Here is a 17,172-nt window from a genome sequence, read left to right as displayed (position 1 = left end):
AGTCCACTTTGACCACTTCAAGAATGACTCATAGTCTCATACACATTAGGTTACCTAAAAAAAGTTCTAAATTATTTTTTGCTTTCTTGTTATTTATGTTTTTCTTCAAGATATAGGAGGTGTTGTTGTTTCAACCATAAACTAACATATGAGTTATTTCATTTTTCTAACAAATTGATTAGAATTATTTATTTTAAATTTTTTTTTCTCTCATTTTCACGATTTTATAGTTCTGAAATTGGACTATTTGAAGACTCATTTAATAATCGCCAGTAATTATCCATATAAAAAATTATCAATAATTGAAAATTAATAGAGAATTATTCTCGAGAAAAAATAATAATTAAAAAAATAATGGAGTTGAGTAGACAATAGTCATCGGCTCACCATCTTTGCGTTGTCTGGGCCTTACCTCTGTGTCCTTCACACTCTTTCCTTATTCAAAGTTTTTCTCTCTTTTTTTCTTTGTTTTGCCTTAACTATAAACTCCGAGCTCGAAAGCTTCTGTCTTCTTCTCTTAGATAACTCTCTCTCGAACTCTAAAGGTACTCTCTTCTTCTTCTTCACAAAACTCCAACTTCGTTTTCTTTTTTAGTTGTCTCTCCGAATCTGATTCTTGTCCCTTCTGTACTGTTCTTGATTTTGGCTGTAAACCTCAGCTATTTTCAAGAATTAGTTTCTTGATTTGACTCCTTTTGGCTGTTTAAGATCGAAGCTGTCATGGGTGTGTTCTGTTTTTTTTGCCATGTCCCATTCTTCTACTACTACTTGTTCTTTCTTGAATTTGTCTACAAGATTTGGGGATTTTTAAGGTTCTCAGTCTCTGTTTGCTGATTTAGGATTTTAATCTGTGTACTTTTGGTTTTACTTTGTCCACCCTTTACTTGCAGCATCTTGGTTGTAATTTATTTGATATTTTTATTTTCCGTTTTGCATGTCACATCTTTTATTGTTCTTTCTGGTTTTAATGAACTCCAAAAATTTGGTCTTTTAGGTGATTGATTTGTCTTATTCTATAAAAGCTGGTTCTTTATTGTGTGTCACAGATTAAAGATCTGAGTTATGGTTTTTTGTATAGCAGTTGAGAAGAAGAAGTTTTGTTGAAGAATGAAGAAAGTATCAAGCAGAAGCCAAAGAGGAAGCAAAGGTATTAAAGGGAAGCATGTTTTGCAGATTTGTGTTCTGCTTGGGGTTTGCATTTGGTTAATCTATCAAGTGAAGTATTCTCATGATAAGAAGAAGGAGTTTTATGAGAAAGATGGCGAGAAATCGACTGTGTTGTTGTCAGAGGTTGAAGACGGAGTGGTGAAGCTTGGGAGAAAAGATCTTCTTCCCGGTTATCATAGCAAGAAGGAGAAGCATGTGGAAGAGGATGAGGATGAAGATGAGATTAGTCATGGAGGAAAAGAGAAGAAGAGTAAAGTAGAGGAGGAGAAAGAAGAAGAAGAAGAGGAAGTGGTTGAGGAGGATGAAGAAGATAAGAATAAGCAAGGAGAGGAAGTAGCTGAGGAGGATGAGGAAGAAAACAAACATGAGGAAGATGAGATTGATGAACAAGACCAAAATAAAACCGGTGGAGATACTGATAAGGATGATGAAACACTTGAGGAAGAGAAAGAGAGTGGAACGAGTGAAAGCGATGAGAAAGAGAAAGAGAAAGAGACTACTCATGCAGATGAGATTGATATGACCGTTGATGAGGCACGCGAGGAGCATTACAAGGCTGATGATGCTTCCAGTGCTGTGTCCCATGAGTCTCGGATACTGAACACTGAGAAATTGAAAGAAAGTTCTAATGAAACAGCTCAGGAGAACAATTCCAATAGCACTACAAGCGGCGAGGTTGAGATCCAGAAACAACCTGAGTTAAAGTTAGGAGAAGCAGATGTTGTGAACAAAACAACCACAGAAGTGAAAGATGGAGACAGTGAACCATCCAGTTCTGTAACGAAAAGCGCGGTAACTGAATCACTAGGTGAAACAGTTAATACCAATTCGACAGAAGCAATTCTTGAAGCTACAGGTTTCTTGCAGAACGAAACAAAAATCATGCAAGATCGAAGTCAAGAGAAAAATGCACCGCCTGCAGTTTTCTCTGAACCACATCCTGTCTTGGAACTTGAGCAAATCCGTAATGAATTTGATCCCAACACCACGGTTTCTGCAAACATTACCAACAAAGATACCATTCAAGATGAGTCCAGGAACTCAACCTCAGAGTCTTTGCTGATTGAAAACATATCAGGCTCAAACACGACCGAGGTGAAGGAGAATTCAAGGTCTGAGGGTGATGATGAATCAGCTGAAAAGGAAAGTTCAAACGTTTTCTCTACAGAGCTAACGGAGGAAGCAGATAATACTTCGGAAACGTCAATTTCTCAAGAAGAGATGGATGCACTCACTGATACACAAACTCTGCCAGATATAAGAATAGAAGGGAATGAAGAAGAGGAAGAGGAAGCAATCGGAACAGAGTGACAGAAGCTCTAATGGCAAAATTGATAAGTTAATGTGAATGTTTTTCATGCTTTTGCAGCTATGCCATTGTAAAAGCTCAAAACATTAGTCTCTCTCTGTTACTTAGTTTCGCAAAGCTGTATATTCATTTGGAACTTTGGTTACGGATTGCTTTCACCGCTCTTCAGGAAACCTGACCTTAACAGTAACAACAGTAACAGTAGAAGAAGAGCTCAATAATTATTCAGTTAACTGCCCTGTGATCAACCATGTCTATAATTTAAGCTGCGGACACTCGACAACATTTGGAATTATAAACTCTAAAACAGGCTATTGTCAACTTTCGCTTTATAACCACCTTTATTTATGTCAACTTGCAAGTATATCACTTCTGCATGTTTCAGAAGGTGACATTGATAACAAATTTCTTTAAAATCAATAACCAATTATGTTAAAGAGTAAACAGAAGAAGAACGTTGGCAAGAGACATGCCATCATAATCGCTCTAGTTTATCCTCTAAAAGCACCTCAGATACGATACAACAATTATGTTTGTGTTCAGAGCTATTTGGTGCGGATGGAAAGCTCTTGGAGCTGCTTTGGATCGACTTCCGAGGGAGTCCTCGTCAAGGCACATTGCGCCGTGGTTGTCTTTGGGAAGGCTATTACATCTCTTATGGAACTCGCACCTCCCAGCATCATCACCATTCTATCTAGTCCATAAGCAATTCCACCTGCAAGTTCATATCAATTCTAATGTTTCATTAACCATGCTTAACTAATCTTGTTCAGCAGCATCGTTATCACAAGATACCAAGTTATCGACAAATTGTCAAAAAAGTTTTGAAGTTCCATCCATATCTTAAAGATCCTAAACGGCTCCGCACACAACAAATGACAAGTCACAGGTTAAACCAATCTAGACTTCAAACATGGATGTTGAGATCATGTAATGTTTAATTTCTTAAGTCAGAGATTTAATTGACCTTAAGAAATAATTACATACCATGAGGAGGAGCACCCATGTCAAGAGCCTCCAAAAGGTAGCCAAACTTTGCTTCGGCCTGTTTGCAGAAGAAAACATGATAGATACGGCGCTCCGAATAACATGTGTAATCCATTTATAATTGATAGTTCCCAAATAATAAGAAAGTGATTATCACCTCTTCAGGTGAGATGCCAATGATCTCCAAAACCTTTTCTTGAACGTCCCGCTTATATATCCTCAAACTTCCTCCACCAATCTGGTATAAATAATAGAGTGTATCAAAAAATCTCCCAAGGCAATGTTCCAGAGAGAAAAAATGGTCAAGCTATCTGGTTTACCTCAACCCCATTATAGACCATGTCATAAGCGAGAGCTCGTGCAGAAGGCAAGTCATCCATATCTTCAGGCTTAGGAGCTGTGAATGGATGATGTAATGCCTGAAGAGGAAGGCCTTTTCATATTAGCACACAACATATTGGAGATTAATCTCATCTCAGGCAAGAAGTCAAATTATGAAACAACAGACCTCAAGCCTTTGCTCTGGCTCATTCCACTCGAACATTGGAAAATCTGTCACCCACAGAATTGAGTGCTTGGACTGTATAATATACAAGAACTGGCATAAATCTGATGAACTGTTATCAAGTGGAACGAAAAAGTGATTGACCAATGGATAAACTTACATGGTCAATCAAATCCATGTCATGGGCTACAAAGAGTCTTAACCTATCTAGGGTTTTATTAACCGAAGTAACAGAACCCACTCCAAATAATATAAGATCACCAGGTGCTGCTCCACATTGTTTCACAAAGTTTTTTTTACCCGCCAAGTCTAAACTAGAAACTAATGCTGCAATTCCCTCGACCTCCCCTGCATCATAAGGTTAGACCTTCAGACCGAATGTACGAAGTATAGCTATTGTCTATCCTTAGAAAAATACAAGTCTTTTTTTTTTTTGTCAAAGAGAAAGATACAAGTAAACATACTTGTATCTTAGAAAAATACAAGTCTAAGAGAAAGAAGTAAACATGATTTATTTATTTACCATTATCCAAGACCTTCAAGAAAGGCAGACCCTTTGCTCCGGATTTCATGGCTTCATTGTAAATATCTCCTTTTTTGAGAGCTGAGTTGGAATACTTCTTAGCACCCAAAGGCACACATAATACCTTAATGATTCCACCACTTTCAAGGGCCTCCGTAAAAACCCTGAAGGACGATTCTGTGAAAACGTTTGACACCTGCATTTCAGAAAATTGACTTGTAAGTTTCTGTACAATTGGGAAACAGCACTAAATCGCACTTCCTGGTAAATTTTTAAAACTAGCTTATGCAATTATTCCCTTGCAGAAAAGAAAAGCAGGCAAAGAGACATATATACTTTTGTAAGATATAAAAAAATAACCACGAAGCAGATAATATTACGTCTTTCAACTCAAGATCAAATCGTGTATCTGGTCTATCTGAGCCATATCGATCCATTGCATCAGCATATGTCAGCCTTGGGAATGGATCAGGTAGCTGGATACCTTTGATCTCTTGAAAGACCTGCACAAGAAGGTCAAACAATTAAAAATGCTGAAAGATCTACAAAGAAAATGAGCCTCGGAATCTTAGAACATATAGGATTACAAGAACACACATCATGAAGCAACAACTTCGTACACGCATTTCTTGACAAAATTGAGCCACTAGTGTCACTATCATAGAAGATATGAAGTAACAAAAAAGCTCAAAAGTATCCCAACCTTACGGATAAGATCTTCATTCAGCTTCAGCATGTCCTCCATAGGCATGAAAGCCATTTCCATATCAAGCTGAGTGAATTCAGGCTGCCTGTCAGCTCTTAAATCTTCATCTCTAAAACATCTGATAATATGAAACAAAACGCATGAGAGAGAAATCATTTGCTTAAGAGTCCTGCTTTTGGTGGTAAATGAAGGTGATGAGCCACTTATGTCAGTGAGGCTTATGTTGAACCAATCTTAAGGCCAAAGATCATATACATACCTTGCTACCTGGTAATATTTGTCAAAACCAGAGACCATTAACATCTGTTTGAAGAGCTGAGGACTTTGAGGCAAAGCATAGAATGTTCCTGACTTCGATAGAGAGATTTGATAGAATCAGACCAATAAAGTATAAACTATGATATAAGCTCATACTTGAGGGAAACTAAATTCTCTGACAGAACCAAGATAAATCGAAGTAAAGGCACCTGAATTCTAGAGGGAACCAGATAATCTCGCGCGCCTTCTGGAGTAGATCTCGAGAGTATTGGAGTTTCAATCTGGCACAAACAAACAAATCAAGATGGAAAAAAAACAAGTTAACTCCCAAAACTGAAAATGTAGCAAAAAATAAATACAGAGGCTTTTTCAAATAGAGAAGGAAATACCTCAATGAACCCATGTCTGTCTTCTAGATATCTTCTAATAAGCTTCACCACGTTATGACGAAGAACTATATTATTCTTCATTTGCTGACGGCGTAGATCAAGGCACCGAAATCTAACATCATACAACCAAAAGCCCAAGTATCAGTAAGCATTTCGAGATTAAATATGATAGAACATACAGCTAATGTTTCACCTTAGGCGGATTTCTTCTTTCACTGAATCTTTTGTCTCATCTGAAGTAGTAACTAGAAAGGGAAGCTTTGCCCTCACAGGATTCAATATTTCAACATGCTCTGCAACTACCTAGTGCAACATACTACCCACATCAACTTTCGAGAGAACCAAAACATATATATATAAAACGCAGAGATAAGTGAGAAGGGAAGGCATACCTCAATGAATCCTGTTTTCATTTTCTTGTTGATGGCCTCCTTTGGCCTGCTTCGAACAGTACCTTCCACCAAAACAACATACTCAAGCCTCATGTCATTGATCAAGCCATGTGCCTCAGGAAACTCCTCCGGAACTGTCGTTACCTAAAATTATAAACTTTCAATCATAAACGAAGCATACAGTCCCCAATTATACATCTTTTGCGTTGCACAAACGAAGTCAAAGAGTTTAATCAAACCTGAACAATGCCGGTATGATCTCTAAGATTAAGAAAAGTGAGACCTCCATGGACTCTGTGAAATGCGACCCACCCGCAAAGGCGGACCCTTTTACCAACATCGTCAACTGATAAGTCGCCGCATAGCCCTGTACGCGATACCCACCGGAGAACCGACGGAGGAGATGGAACAGGCTTCACTACCACATCGCCGGAGGTAGCCGCAACAGTGGAATTGGAGAAAGTTCTTCGGGTTCCAGGAAGTGGGTTTCTCCGTTTGGGTACGAAGAATAAAACGGCGGCGTTTGATGCGGATATGGCGGTGGCGGAGAGGAAACGAGCAGGTCGAAGAGGTAAAGTTCGCAGGAGCAGAGACATTGTTGGGACGAGATTTTAGCTGAAGTGAAGGAATAAGGTTTAAGGGGATTGCGTTTTAGAGACGAAGAAATCCAATTTTGATTGAACCGGTTAAAATTGGTTCGGTTTATAACTAACCGGAATGGTCTCTATGAAGATAACTCAGTTTTGTTTTGGTGGTCAACTCAACTGTGTTGTGAAGGCTATTTTTATTTAAAAACTCATATAAGTCATAATAAGTAGGTATCAGTAACCAAAACTTGTTATCTGATAATACAGCTTCCAAAAGGGAGAGCTAGTTCTGTACAAATCCATAATTAGACATTTTTTTTTATTATTTGTCGCTCCTTAGAACATCATCATCATCTAAAACACTGCCTCCCATCTTCATCATTTACAATGTTGTCGCTTCTTATGTTTTGTTTGCGCCAGATTTTGGAAGAAATCTACAAATACATTCTCGTAATCTGGCATCTTTCCGTAACCTGCAAATGCATTTCAAACCAGACTTAAAACTTCATTTCTCTGCCCCTCAGAGAAGATCATATTTTGAAAACTTCCAAGAACTTGCCTGGAAAATAGTTGATGTCAATAACATAAAACGTGTTTTTGCTCCCATGTTCCCTGATCATATCTATGTTGAAGAGACGAAGTCCCTATCAAAGACAAGCAGTAACAAATTTATATTTGAAAAACCGGACTTGCAAGGTAAAATAGTGGAGAAAAGCAGCGAAAAAATTTATACCAATAAGCTTCTAAGCTCTTTCACAAGGGCCTCAAGAAAAGGCTTTGGAGGGAGTTCAGCAACACGAGGGTCCAAGTCTGCGTTATCAGCTGAAGCAGAAGCAGATGAAACTCTTGGGAATTGGAAGACGCCATCAACTTTGGCTTTTTCACAATTACTCACATTTGGTAGAGAAAACCGTCTCATGACTTTTATAATATCACCCACCACAAAAACCTTGAACATAACTCCACCTTCAGGCACCAAAGAAAGATGCATTGAGTATTTTTGAAGATCTATACATGGGGAAAACTGTGCATATTGAAGTTAAACTCAATACCATGATTTACAAACTCTTGAAGGACTAAAGGCGGATCAAGTTCTGCAAGTGAGCGCCTGTCATAAGCTAAGTACAATTGATGTGACTTCGCAGTTCCATCAATCCAGAGAGGCTTTGCAACTGGAGAAAAAGTTGAAATAAACAAGTTTGAACCAATGTCAGCCCCTTTTCATCATCATCATCATCATCTATATATAGGAAGAATTAGTGGTAAGATAATATATGTTCAATTTTTACCTAGTGGAAATTTAAGACCAGCTTCCACAACTTTGTCAGCACTAGCTGCTGAATCTTTTAAGACAACCATTTGCTTTGGAACAAAAATGCTGCCTACAAAAATTTACCAGAGCAGAATTCACTTAAAGCAAAATTTAAGAAAGTTCTTGAATCTCAGTGTCAAAATAACTTATTGAGGGTTATTACCACTGCAATCTGACAGATGCAAATCTGCCATACCCTGAAGCATCGACTGTCGATTATATATACGCTGTATTGAACCTGGTGGGTCAAGCACAGTCACTTCTGGGTGGTTTTGTTGGTAATCCTACAAACATGAGATTCTCGAACATGATTCGATGACAATATACTCCTGGTGAAAGGATAATGTCCACAAACTGATCTATCTTAACAGTCGAATACTAATCCTATTTAAGTTGAACACACATTTACATTCTCAAACCAATAAAATTTAAAGAAAGGCAGACAGTTTTTCGAACCTCAATAACTTCTTCCCACTCTTTTCCCAGCAACTGCAGGAGAACAATCATATAGTTCATTAGAATTCCAGTAGAAACACACAGATACAAGTTCAGAGCATTCTTAGTTCTCACAAACCTTATGCAAAACGACATCAAATGGCCCTTGTTCAGAAAGAGGGCGGTTCAAATCGATGGGGACAAAGAAAATGCCTTTTCTCCTAAAATAGACAGACACACAAAAAGTAGCACTGTTAGCATTTTGTTCAAAACGATACTGGAGGAAGAAAAATAATGAAAGCTATGGGTTAATTAGAAAGCAGCAAAGCAGAGACCAAACTGAACAAAAAACCAATTAAGAAAAGTTCTCTCTGACCAATTTAAGACATTCTAGAACATGATATTTTATGTTGAACCAGTGATCGTTTTAGCCAAAAGACCCATGTGACTGAAGAAGATTTCAAAGCCGCAGAAAAAAAGCAAAACATGAAGCGTATTTTTTTATAAGCCAAAGTCAAACCTCAATAGAGACTGAGACTAATCAAATGGATTAAACAAGGAATATTCCCACAGAAACTAAGGAGGTTTTAAAAAGATTCCTGATGCCACCACAAGTATACTAGTATACTAGTGTAAGTAATAAGTCTAAGCAAAAGGAGTCGATTAAGGACAAAAACATGGCAGATGACAAGACAATGGCAAGTGGCAATGGTCCTCCGCGCAACAGAATCAGGAAAACCAATAATAAGAACCAAAACAAGAGTAAGGAAACAAGAACCAAATCTAGAAGAAAATGTCAAAGTCCTAAATATCTTTTTAAAGGTAGAAAAGAACTTGTCGGCTCTCTCTAAACGCCAACAAAGGAACAGTCTTCTCAGGTAAAGTAGTAGAACAATCAATCAAAAAAAAAGGACACAGTCACAGATTGTTCAACAAATTTGGAAACTTTGTAATGTTAAAAATCAAAACTTGACAATCAAACAAGCAAGTTTGGGGTTCGCATTTCGTTACCTAGCAAGAACTTCAAGCTTGGGCTGCAAGAAACTCTTCTTCTTCTTGGGAGTGAGAGCATACCCAACAACGAGTTTCTGCTGCTGAAGCAACGGCTGGTGAAACTGAAACGGCGACGTTTCGGTGAGGGCCACTTCTCTGCCGCCGCCGCCGTCTTCTTCTTCCTCTTCAGCTTTGGTTGGAACCATGTTTTCCCCTTCGAATCTCATACCAAAGTCTTCAAATCCACCGCAGGCGAACCCTAAATTGCAGGTAATCCCCAAATTACGGCTCAATCGGGCAGTTTCGATCTCGCAGGAAGCAAACATGGAATAGAAACGGTATTAAAAATAGAGAAGAGAGAAGAAGGCAAAGGTAGAATCTTTAAAGATCCCTCTCAGATTCTTTATCCTCTTACACGCAAGTGGTTTGAATTTAGGCACTTCCCCTTATTAGAGAGAGTGTTTTTGAGCAAGAGAGAAACAAAAAAATGAAAACTTTTGAAACACTAAACGTATCTGTCAAAATCAATACAGAGCGAAGAAATCAGAGAGGAATGAGATGAGGGAGAGAGATTGGTCTGAAGATCAAATATTTATAGAGAGAAAGATGAAAGAATTTGCAGAAAAAGATATGTTTTTTATTTTAGTGAAAATGGTCTCTCTCTCTCTCTCTCTCTCTCTCTCTCTCTCTCTCTCTCTCTCGTTCCCCCAAAGATTTGCTTTTTTTCCTTTTTTCTTTTCAGATTTATTATTTTCCTTAAAGCTGTTTAAGAGTTTCCACGTATTCAACTCTTTTTTTATACTATGTTTTATCTCTTTTTAATGAATTACACGTAGTCTACATTAATACATTGTACGTATGTGTTACACTGGATATAATCGTATTTGGGGTATTTTAATAATTGCCACTGTTCTTTTTTTCGTAACATATTTTTTAATGAAACAAGATTTGGTTAAAGGGATGTTTGGGGTTGGAAAAGTTGAAACTCTATATACTACGATGATTGGGTAGGCAATTTAATCAATCTCTCTTAATTTTGCCAATATACGTACGTCACCAAATCTTTTGTGGTGGTGAGTTCCTAATGGTCCAAAATAATTGAAATGGACGACTTGTGTGTCTGCCATAACATGATGTTTGATATGATTGATCCTTGCTATTTGTTGGATCTTTCAAACGTTTAACTCCTGAGAAATAGTTTTAGAAGCTTTTCGTTGATTTATAATATTGCGTGGCAGCTTATAATTATGTCAACATTACGATGGCTCATGACCTGCCGTCCTCCAGCGTTTATACGTTAATGTTTCACAGTTCAGAGCTACTCAACCATAATTAATATTTAACTCTTAGTTATCTTATCTTTTTTTTTTTTTATTGTACTCGTTTTGGTGGATCGTCCAACTACTTGTAAATGTTTACCAAATTTTTGTAAGTTTCGATTTAATGTGTGTGTAAATTAAGCAGCCTCTAGAGAATCCTAGAGGTGGAAGCTATTGCCTACTAGGGTTCTATGGTCTACAATTTGACGAGCTTTAAGAATTCTTTGCCTCTAGAGAATCCTAGAGGTGGAAACTATTGCCTATTAGGGTTCTATGGTCTACGATTTGACGAGCTTTAGAATTCTTTGATTTCCTAAGACGACGCTAGCTAGATATTTCATATTTGGATAAGCATGTCTGTTTCTTAATCTATGTTCGTCCGCACGCGCATGCAAATCTGATAGTAGTCTTACGTGCCCACAACTATAATTATTTTATAAGAAACTTTGGTATCTGTCGATTTCTTTATTGTTGGATACAAAAGTTGAGCGAAAACAATAATATTTTATAAAATGTAAAAGCAGATGTTGCAAAATGTCTTAACAGATTAGCTTAAAGATCTTTCCTAGTGGATCAGGTCTTTAGATTACATCCAATTAAAAACGACAAAAAGCTAGAGGTTAATCTACTGATTTCCAACTTATATTATAGAGTATAACATATATAATAAATTAATGATAAAGGCAATTGACTTTTATTGGAATATATGAGTATGACGATGAACAACATGCAAGGGAATATGCTCCTTTTGTTAGGCAGCAGAGTCTCTTGTTTCTGTCAGAATCTTCCTTTCGTTTGAGGTAGATTACATATATATCAAACTACCATAATATTTATTTACTATAATCATGAGTAGTAAACCTTTTTCCACGTTTTAAAATTTTCTAATCAAGTTTAGCTATCATTCACAACAATTATTAAATGTACGGTTTGATCATTGTACTTTTGAAATAGTTGGAAAATAATTACTTATGTACGTAATGCAAGTATATAACAACAAACATTATTCATCAAGTAAGACTAGTTTTCAGTACATCATCATTATATATTTTGCGTAAACACTATAACTCTAGTGTATGATTGTGTTACTATGTATTATTTTGTTCTAACACTAAAAAACCAGTCACCTTTTTTTTATTCAACTTACTAAGGTACAATTTATTCAACTTACTAACATACAACTTCGAGTTCGTTGTTTGGCCTAATTTTAAGACAATTTGTGAGTAGAGTAGTTAATGAGGCAATTTTTTTTCTAATTGAGTAAAACATATGATTCTAGAATTTCATCTGCATATGGTGCAGATAGAATACGATACTTGATGTTCAAGATATATGTGCACTGACATAGACTTATCAAGTGCTGACGATTAACTAATTGTAGAATCATATACCGTGTTGACTTATTATCTCTTATCGGACATCTATCTAATATGTTCATGTTTACGAGAATATAATGTGTCGTCAAATATATATGCGATTGATCGCTACATAAAAAGTGATGCATATGCTTTTATTCTACACCTGACAGTTGACTTCGATATGAGCTGACTCTACTTCTCTATTTTTGGTGAATGGAATATTTGTATACGTCAAGATGAGAAGAAAAACAAAACTTCACTGTAAGATATAAAGGACAACGTCACATGGAAATGATCCGAGTGAAGTTAACTATCCTTATTCGCTAGAAGAGTGTTGTTTAATTTCACCTAACGGATTTGGATTCAAATGTGGTGCTACGTATGTGAAATATGATTGTTGTTCATATAACATGTAACAAAAAAGGATTCTTCCAAAGAATGTATATGAAAACTTATGAATCACAACATCCAGAAATGTTGGGTGAACTAGACAAGAAGTGGTAACAAAATGAGGATTTTGAACATAACTAAACAAAAACAGGTCTATGTTGAGTTGTTACGTTCAATTTCTTGGATATATTTTTTTATTATTTCCGAATTCTTTTGTTTTTAACGATAAAAGCGGAAAACAAATTTGTATTCTATATTCTTTACGATCATGATAGTGAAATCCACAAGAGTAGATCTAATTTACATGTTGACGTGAACACCAAAAAATGGTGTGTTACGCTTTGCCAAAAGTCTAAAATTCAAGTAATACAAGAGCAAACATGTTAAGTAGGCGCGCTTGACATATATTTCTGTAAATTCTTACGAGTCGACGACGACAAGTACATTTCTTTGACTGAAAAAATGATTTTATTTAGTTTAGATATCTATCAAAATTTTATCTGTTGAACAGACGACAAAATTTATACACCACTCGTCACATTTCTGGATGTTGACGACTGGTGTATAAATAAGTATATTTTATTTATACACCATGCATATTATAATAACTATATATTACTTACTAAGTGGTGTATAAATAAATATATTTTATATACTAGTAAGTAATAACTATATATTACTTACTAAGTGGTGTATAAATAAGTATATTTTATGTGGTGTATAAATAAATATATTTTATATACTAGTAAGTAATAACTATATATTACTTACTAAGTGGTGTATAAATAAGTATATTTTATATACTAGTAAGTAATATATAGTTATTATAATATGCATTGTGCTGTGTTGTCTCTGTGTACATATGTGTACCACTAAGTGGGAATAAAAGGTACATAAGAACATCAAACTTCAAAATGCATCTTAGTGGAATTTCATACACCCACTAATCTTTTGGCATTATTGTCGACTTTTTAGCCTTTTGTGGGTGTTTAGTTGGTTTTTTGTTTTAGGTGAAAAATATATGCCTATATGCATTGTAATTTGTAAGTGCATTAGAACATATCCGCTTTTAACATCTGCCTTATAAACTTCTCATCTCTGATCTCTCTATCGTTATTATTCTTTAAGTACAATAAGTAATAACACATCTGTTAGCAAATATTTAAAAAGGTATATATAAATAGTGACTTTTATGCCCATAATCGACTCTTAGGGGGGTGTATTGAAACAATGATTTTGGAGAATTCTATGGGATTTAGAAAATTTGGAATTTTGATAGATTTTAGGGAAGTTGATATGATTTATGGTAAAATTCTTTCAAATCCCACCTAAAACCATGAGATTTGGATTTCTGTATTTTTAACTAAACAAATCCTCTCAAATCCTCCAGAATTCCTAAAAATTAAAATCCAAATTCACAAATTGTTTTGAATAACATTGGATTTTAAAGTAGATTTTTAAATAATCAGTTCAATAACAGTGGATTTCAGGATACTTTTTAAAATTCATGATTGAAAACATAGGATTTGTAACTTTTATACAAATCACCTAAAATGTCAAGTTGAATACATCCCCTTAGTTAAGGCGTCTAACCAGTGATAAAAAAATATATATTATACGAAGCTAACAACAAATCCAATAAAAGGCAAAGATGTACACTAGTCTTTAGGACCTGGCATACAAATCAAACCGAATCTGAACCAGATATTTTATTTAAAGCAACGGTGAAGGCAAAATTTTATAAATTCCATGTTCCATTTTTTAATAGGAAACAATAAAAGTTATAAAACCAACCGAAAACTACGTCTACTACGTGAGTCGTTTGTATTATTCTAGACTAGATATGTAGAGTACAGTAGGACATGTTTACAAGTTTGTTTCCTAATTATACAACCATAAACCAAATCTATATACAACCCAAAGATTTTCGTATCTTTAATCTAACGCCCCTTTGTAGGCGGAGTATAAGAGGTTGTCGTAGGCCTTTCATGAAGGTTTCAACAACTCAACATTCTGTAGTGGTGACGGAACATAGATAACCTTTACTTAAGCCAAGTGCAACCCGTTCACTCACAAAAGTAAATGACGATGTGACTGGTGCGGAGGTATCGAACTGGATTGGAGAAGAGATAAACAACACTGAACTGATGTTCTCGCAGAATATCACTGTGGCAGGTAGACTTATGATTGCCGTCAGCTAAATGCAAGGATAAGATTGCAAAGTTTCGTAGCTTTGGTGATGGCATCTTAATAAAGAAGCTTTCATTGAAGTCTACTGATTTTGATTTACAAAACTGGAAAGGTAAATGGTATGATTCTATATATATTTGATTTATTCCACTAGTTTCCATCGCTGACTTGATTGTTACAAATACATATTACACTTTTGTACTCACTAAATCATCAGATATTGCCAATGAACATCCACTGTAACACTGCTTTCTGAATCTGAATTCAGCTGTGGTTTTATTGACTTGGGAAGAACCTAAACCAATTCTGGCTCCCAAAAGTCAGAATTCTGATATCTGGAAAAGTAGAGCGAATTAATCAAGAAACTGGTTGCACCCCGTTCCATGCACGTGGGTCATCAGAGAGTTCATTGATCCTATTGTTGCGGCTCTCCTGCAAGTATGCTACACCAGCCCAAAGTCCGCGTATAAGTAGAATGCTCGTAAATACAATAGTTCCAAGTGTGCAAGCTACCTGCGTTCGACCAAAGAAATGACATTAAAATCCAATCCCGACAGACACATTGTCTCTTTCGAAGGCACAAAATAGCCTATACACATTAGCTCAAGTATTCAGAAACAGAGAGCCAAGACTTGTGAAGTATATATTAATATATGCATACGGATAGACACTCATGCCTATCTGTGATAATAAAGAAGGGTGAGTCAAGTAATGAATTAAGATCCATTCAATTTTGCTATGTGTGAGTAGAATAAAACAGAGCCTGGTGCTTAACTTGAGTTCAGTAACATTTTATATTTTGATAGAGACACTCGTAATATGACTTTGTATGCTCCATGAAACTAGTATCATGGCAACTCATCAACAAAGTTCTAAAAGCTTGATACAACCCTCTCTACTCAAACTTATAGTAGATACAGAACTCTGCCATGGTCAGTGAATCCGATAGCGAAGAATATAGAGCAATCAAAGGGCAACAAAACAAAACAATCCACTCCTTGTTTAACTCCCTAAAGAACTAGACCGACCATCTAGAAACCATGGCAAGTAAACCAAATAACACAGAGAGGTTTTCCAAGTTCGATTCTTTTAACAACAATGAAGAACCTTTCTTCATAATACTACAATCCAATGGAGGTTTAGTGTAAAATTACCTCGAGGAAAGCCTTCAAGATCCACAAAAACGCAAGAATAAGTACTCCATTCACTGAAAACCCAACCTGAATTGAACAGCAAAGTAACATATTGAACTAGATTAAACACTCATCAAATCAATGGCAAATGGAAGAGAGAAGAAAAGACTACTAACAAGCTTGGTAGAGATGGAAACAGGCAAGATTGATCTGACAGCTTTCCTAGCTCTCTTGGAAACCTTTCTGAAAACATTCTCTACAAATCTAAGCAACAGATCCAAACTTCTATCTTCTTCCTCATGATCATCTTCGTCTTCCTCGTAATCATCATCGAACCCGTCGTACTCCGGTCTAATCTTCCGGTTCCAGCTCCTCGTATCTTCTGCGAAATCATCCCTCCCCTGTTGCACCCAATTGAAAAAAATTGGAGCTTGTAAAAACATTTACACATAGAGAGAGAGAGAGAGAGAGAGAGAGAGAGAGAGAGAGAGAGAGAGAGAGAGAGAGAGAGAGAGAGAGGAAGAGAAATCGAATGTACGTTGATGAAATCGCGGGATCGGCGAGAAGCAAGAAGGGGAGAAGTGGAATCAGAGAATCTGGTGGTACTGGTAAAGATTAGGGTTTTGGGAGAGAAGATGAACAAGGAGGAGAGACGCGATCGAGTTTGATGCCTTAGAGAAGAAGGCGATGAGATTGAGGCTGAATATTGCATCCTTCGTGTTTACGCATCAGACCTCAATCTCTCTCTCTCTCTGCTCCTACCGTCGTCACTCGTCAATATTTGATTATTCCATAATACTAAATTATTCATTTTTTTTTTTTTTTTTTTGTGACATGTTTTATTTGATTATGTTTGTCCAAAAATAAAAAATTGTTTATTTGATTATTAAAGCTTTTAACATGAGGCAATGTATTAGTGCCAATATTTAAAGTGACTCAAAATAATAAACTTGAAGGTTGAAGATTCTTGATTGTGTCAAGTTGTATAGAGACAACGGTTATATGTGGGGAATTGGGATGGTTGGTGCTGGAAAGAGTAGTGAAAACCACATGGTATCAGGATATATCGGCTTGCAAACGCTGAGTTGAAAGAAGTCAATTTGGTGTCAAATTATAATGAGTAGAGGTTGATGATTTCGTCCTTTGAAAGGTACAACGGGTCCGACATTATGAAAGCGTTTGTTGCGTTCTCACCATCTTAAGATTAGAATTAGGTTAC

General features: G+C 36.3%; 4 protein-coding genes across 8 annotated transcripts; 1 reads left to right on the top strand and 3 right to left on the bottom strand.

The window, feature by feature from the left end:
• The first annotated feature begins 341 nt into the window (after positions 1-341).
• LOC104729873 (uncharacterized) lies at positions 342-2,621 on the top strand. 2 transcript variants are annotated; one of them, XM_087479198.1, is made up of 2 exons: positions 342-545; positions 1,082-2,621. In XM_087479198.1, exon 2 carries the CDS (start codon positions 1,108-1,110, stop codon positions 2,476-2,478), a length of 1,371 nt encoding a protein of 456 aa, XP_087335324.1. In that variant the 5' UTR covers positions 342-545; positions 1,082-1,107; the 3' UTR covers positions 2,479-2,621. The 2 variants fall into 2 exon arrangements, with proteins under 2 accessions (XP_087335324.1, XP_087335325.1); XM_087479199.1 differs by having other exon boundaries at positions 1,079-2,621.
• Positions 2,622-2,798: 177 nt separating this feature from the next.
• On the bottom strand, positions 2,799-6,993 carry LOC104729871 (aspartate--tRNA ligase, chloroplastic/mitochondrial). Of its 4 annotated transcripts, none has more exons than XM_010448895.3 (15): positions 6,476-6,993; positions 6,237-6,380; positions 6,038-6,147; positions 5,845-5,956; positions 5,665-5,736; positions 5,457-5,548; positions 5,195-5,315; positions 4,872-4,994; positions 4,492-4,687; positions 4,129-4,316; positions 3,972-4,043; positions 3,784-3,882; positions 3,621-3,701; positions 3,464-3,521; positions 2,799-3,191 (listed from the first exon to the last, which is right to left on the bottom strand). In XM_010448895.3, exons 1-15 carry the CDS (start codon positions 6,830-6,832, stop codon positions 3,022-3,024), a joined length of 1,995 nt encoding a protein of 664 aa, XP_010447197.1. In that variant the 5' UTR covers positions 6,833-6,993; the 3' UTR covers positions 2,799-3,021. The 4 variants fall into 4 exon arrangements, with proteins under 4 accessions (XP_010447197.1, XP_087335321.1, XP_087335323.1 ...); XM_087479195.1 differs by having other exon boundaries at positions 6,038-6,143; positions 6,476-6,882; XM_087479197.1 differs by having other exon boundaries at positions 5,457-5,544; positions 6,038-6,143; positions 6,476-6,882.
• Positions 6,994-7,005: 12 nt separating this feature from the next.
• LOC104729872 (inositol-tetrakisphosphate 1-kinase 2) lies at positions 7,006-10,330 on the bottom strand. The gene is made up of 9 exons (XM_010448896.2): positions 9,582-10,330; positions 8,710-8,791; positions 8,592-8,624; positions 8,299-8,419; positions 8,113-8,205; positions 7,876-7,995; positions 7,557-7,789; positions 7,383-7,467; positions 7,006-7,296 (listed from the first exon to the last, which is right to left on the bottom strand). The coding sequence occupies exons 1-9, from the start codon at positions 9,887-9,889 to the stop codon at positions 7,202-7,204; spliced, it is 1,170 nt and encodes a 389-aa protein (XP_010447198.1). The 5' UTR covers positions 9,890-10,330; the 3' UTR covers positions 7,006-7,201.
• A 4,599-nt stretch (positions 10,331-14,929) lies between these two features.
• On the bottom strand, positions 14,930-17,035 carry LOC104729869 (uncharacterized). The gene is made up of 4 exons (XM_010448894.2): positions 16,492-17,035; positions 16,130-16,354; positions 15,975-16,040; positions 14,930-15,333 (listed from the first exon to the last, which is right to left on the bottom strand). The coding sequence occupies exons 1-4, from the start codon at positions 16,663-16,665 to the stop codon at positions 15,178-15,180; spliced, it is 621 nt and encodes a 206-aa protein (XP_010447196.1). The 5' UTR covers positions 16,666-17,035; the 3' UTR covers positions 14,930-15,177.
• Positions 17,036-17,172: the final 137 nt, after the last annotated feature.

The sequence above is a fragment of the Camelina sativa genome, chromosome 12 (genome assembly GCF_030686135.1).
Source record: "Camelina sativa cultivar CO46 ecotype springtype chromosome 12, ASM3068613v1".
NCBI classification, from domain to species: Eukaryota; Viridiplantae; Streptophyta; class Magnoliopsida; order Brassicales; family Brassicaceae; genus Camelina; species Camelina sativa.
This window is presented reverse-complemented; position numbering and strand designations above follow the sequence as displayed.

Bases quoted from the DNA above. Each gene is read 5' to 3' on its own strand.
- LOC104729873 (XM_087479198.1), top strand. From the start codon at position 1,108: ATGAAGAAAGTATCAAGCAGAAGCCAAAGAGGAAGCAAAGGTATTAAA.
- LOC104729871 (XM_010448895.3), bottom strand. From the start codon at position 6,832: ATGTCTCTGCTCCTGCGAACTTTACCTCTTCGACCTGCTCGTTTCCTC. The intron at 3,702-3,783 runs GTAAACCAGATA...TATTTATACCAG, and splicing joins TGGTCTATAATGGGGTTGAG to ATTGGTGGAGGAAGTTTGAG. The intron at 3,192-3,463 runs GTATGTAATTAT...ATGAACTTGCAG, and splicing joins CATGGGTGCTCCTCCTCATG to GTGGAATTGCTTATGGACTA.
- LOC104729872 (XM_010448896.2), bottom strand. From the start codon at position 9,889: ATGTTTGCTTCCTGCGAGATCGAAACTGCCCGATTGAGCCGTAATTTG. The intron at 8,625-8,709 runs GTTTGTGAGAAC...GTTCTCCTGCAG, and splicing joins TTGATGTCGTTTTGCATAAG to TTGCTGGGAAAAGAGTGGGA. The intron at 7,790-7,875 runs GTATTGAGTTTA...TGGTGCCTGAAG, and splicing joins TCAAGAGTTTGTAAATCATG to GTGGAGTTATGTTCAAGGTT.
- LOC104729869 (XM_010448894.2), bottom strand. From the start codon at position 16,665: ATGCAATATTCAGCCTCAATCTCATCGCCTTCTTCTCTAAGGCATCAA. The intron at 16,355-16,491 runs GTACATTCGATT...TGGGTGCAACAG, and splicing joins GATCCCGCGATTTCATCAAC to GGGAGGGATGATTTCGCAGA. The intron at 15,334-15,974 runs GTAATTTTACAC...GGTCGAACGCAG, and splicing joins TCTTGAAGGCTTTCCTCGAG to GTAGCTTGCACACTTGGAAC.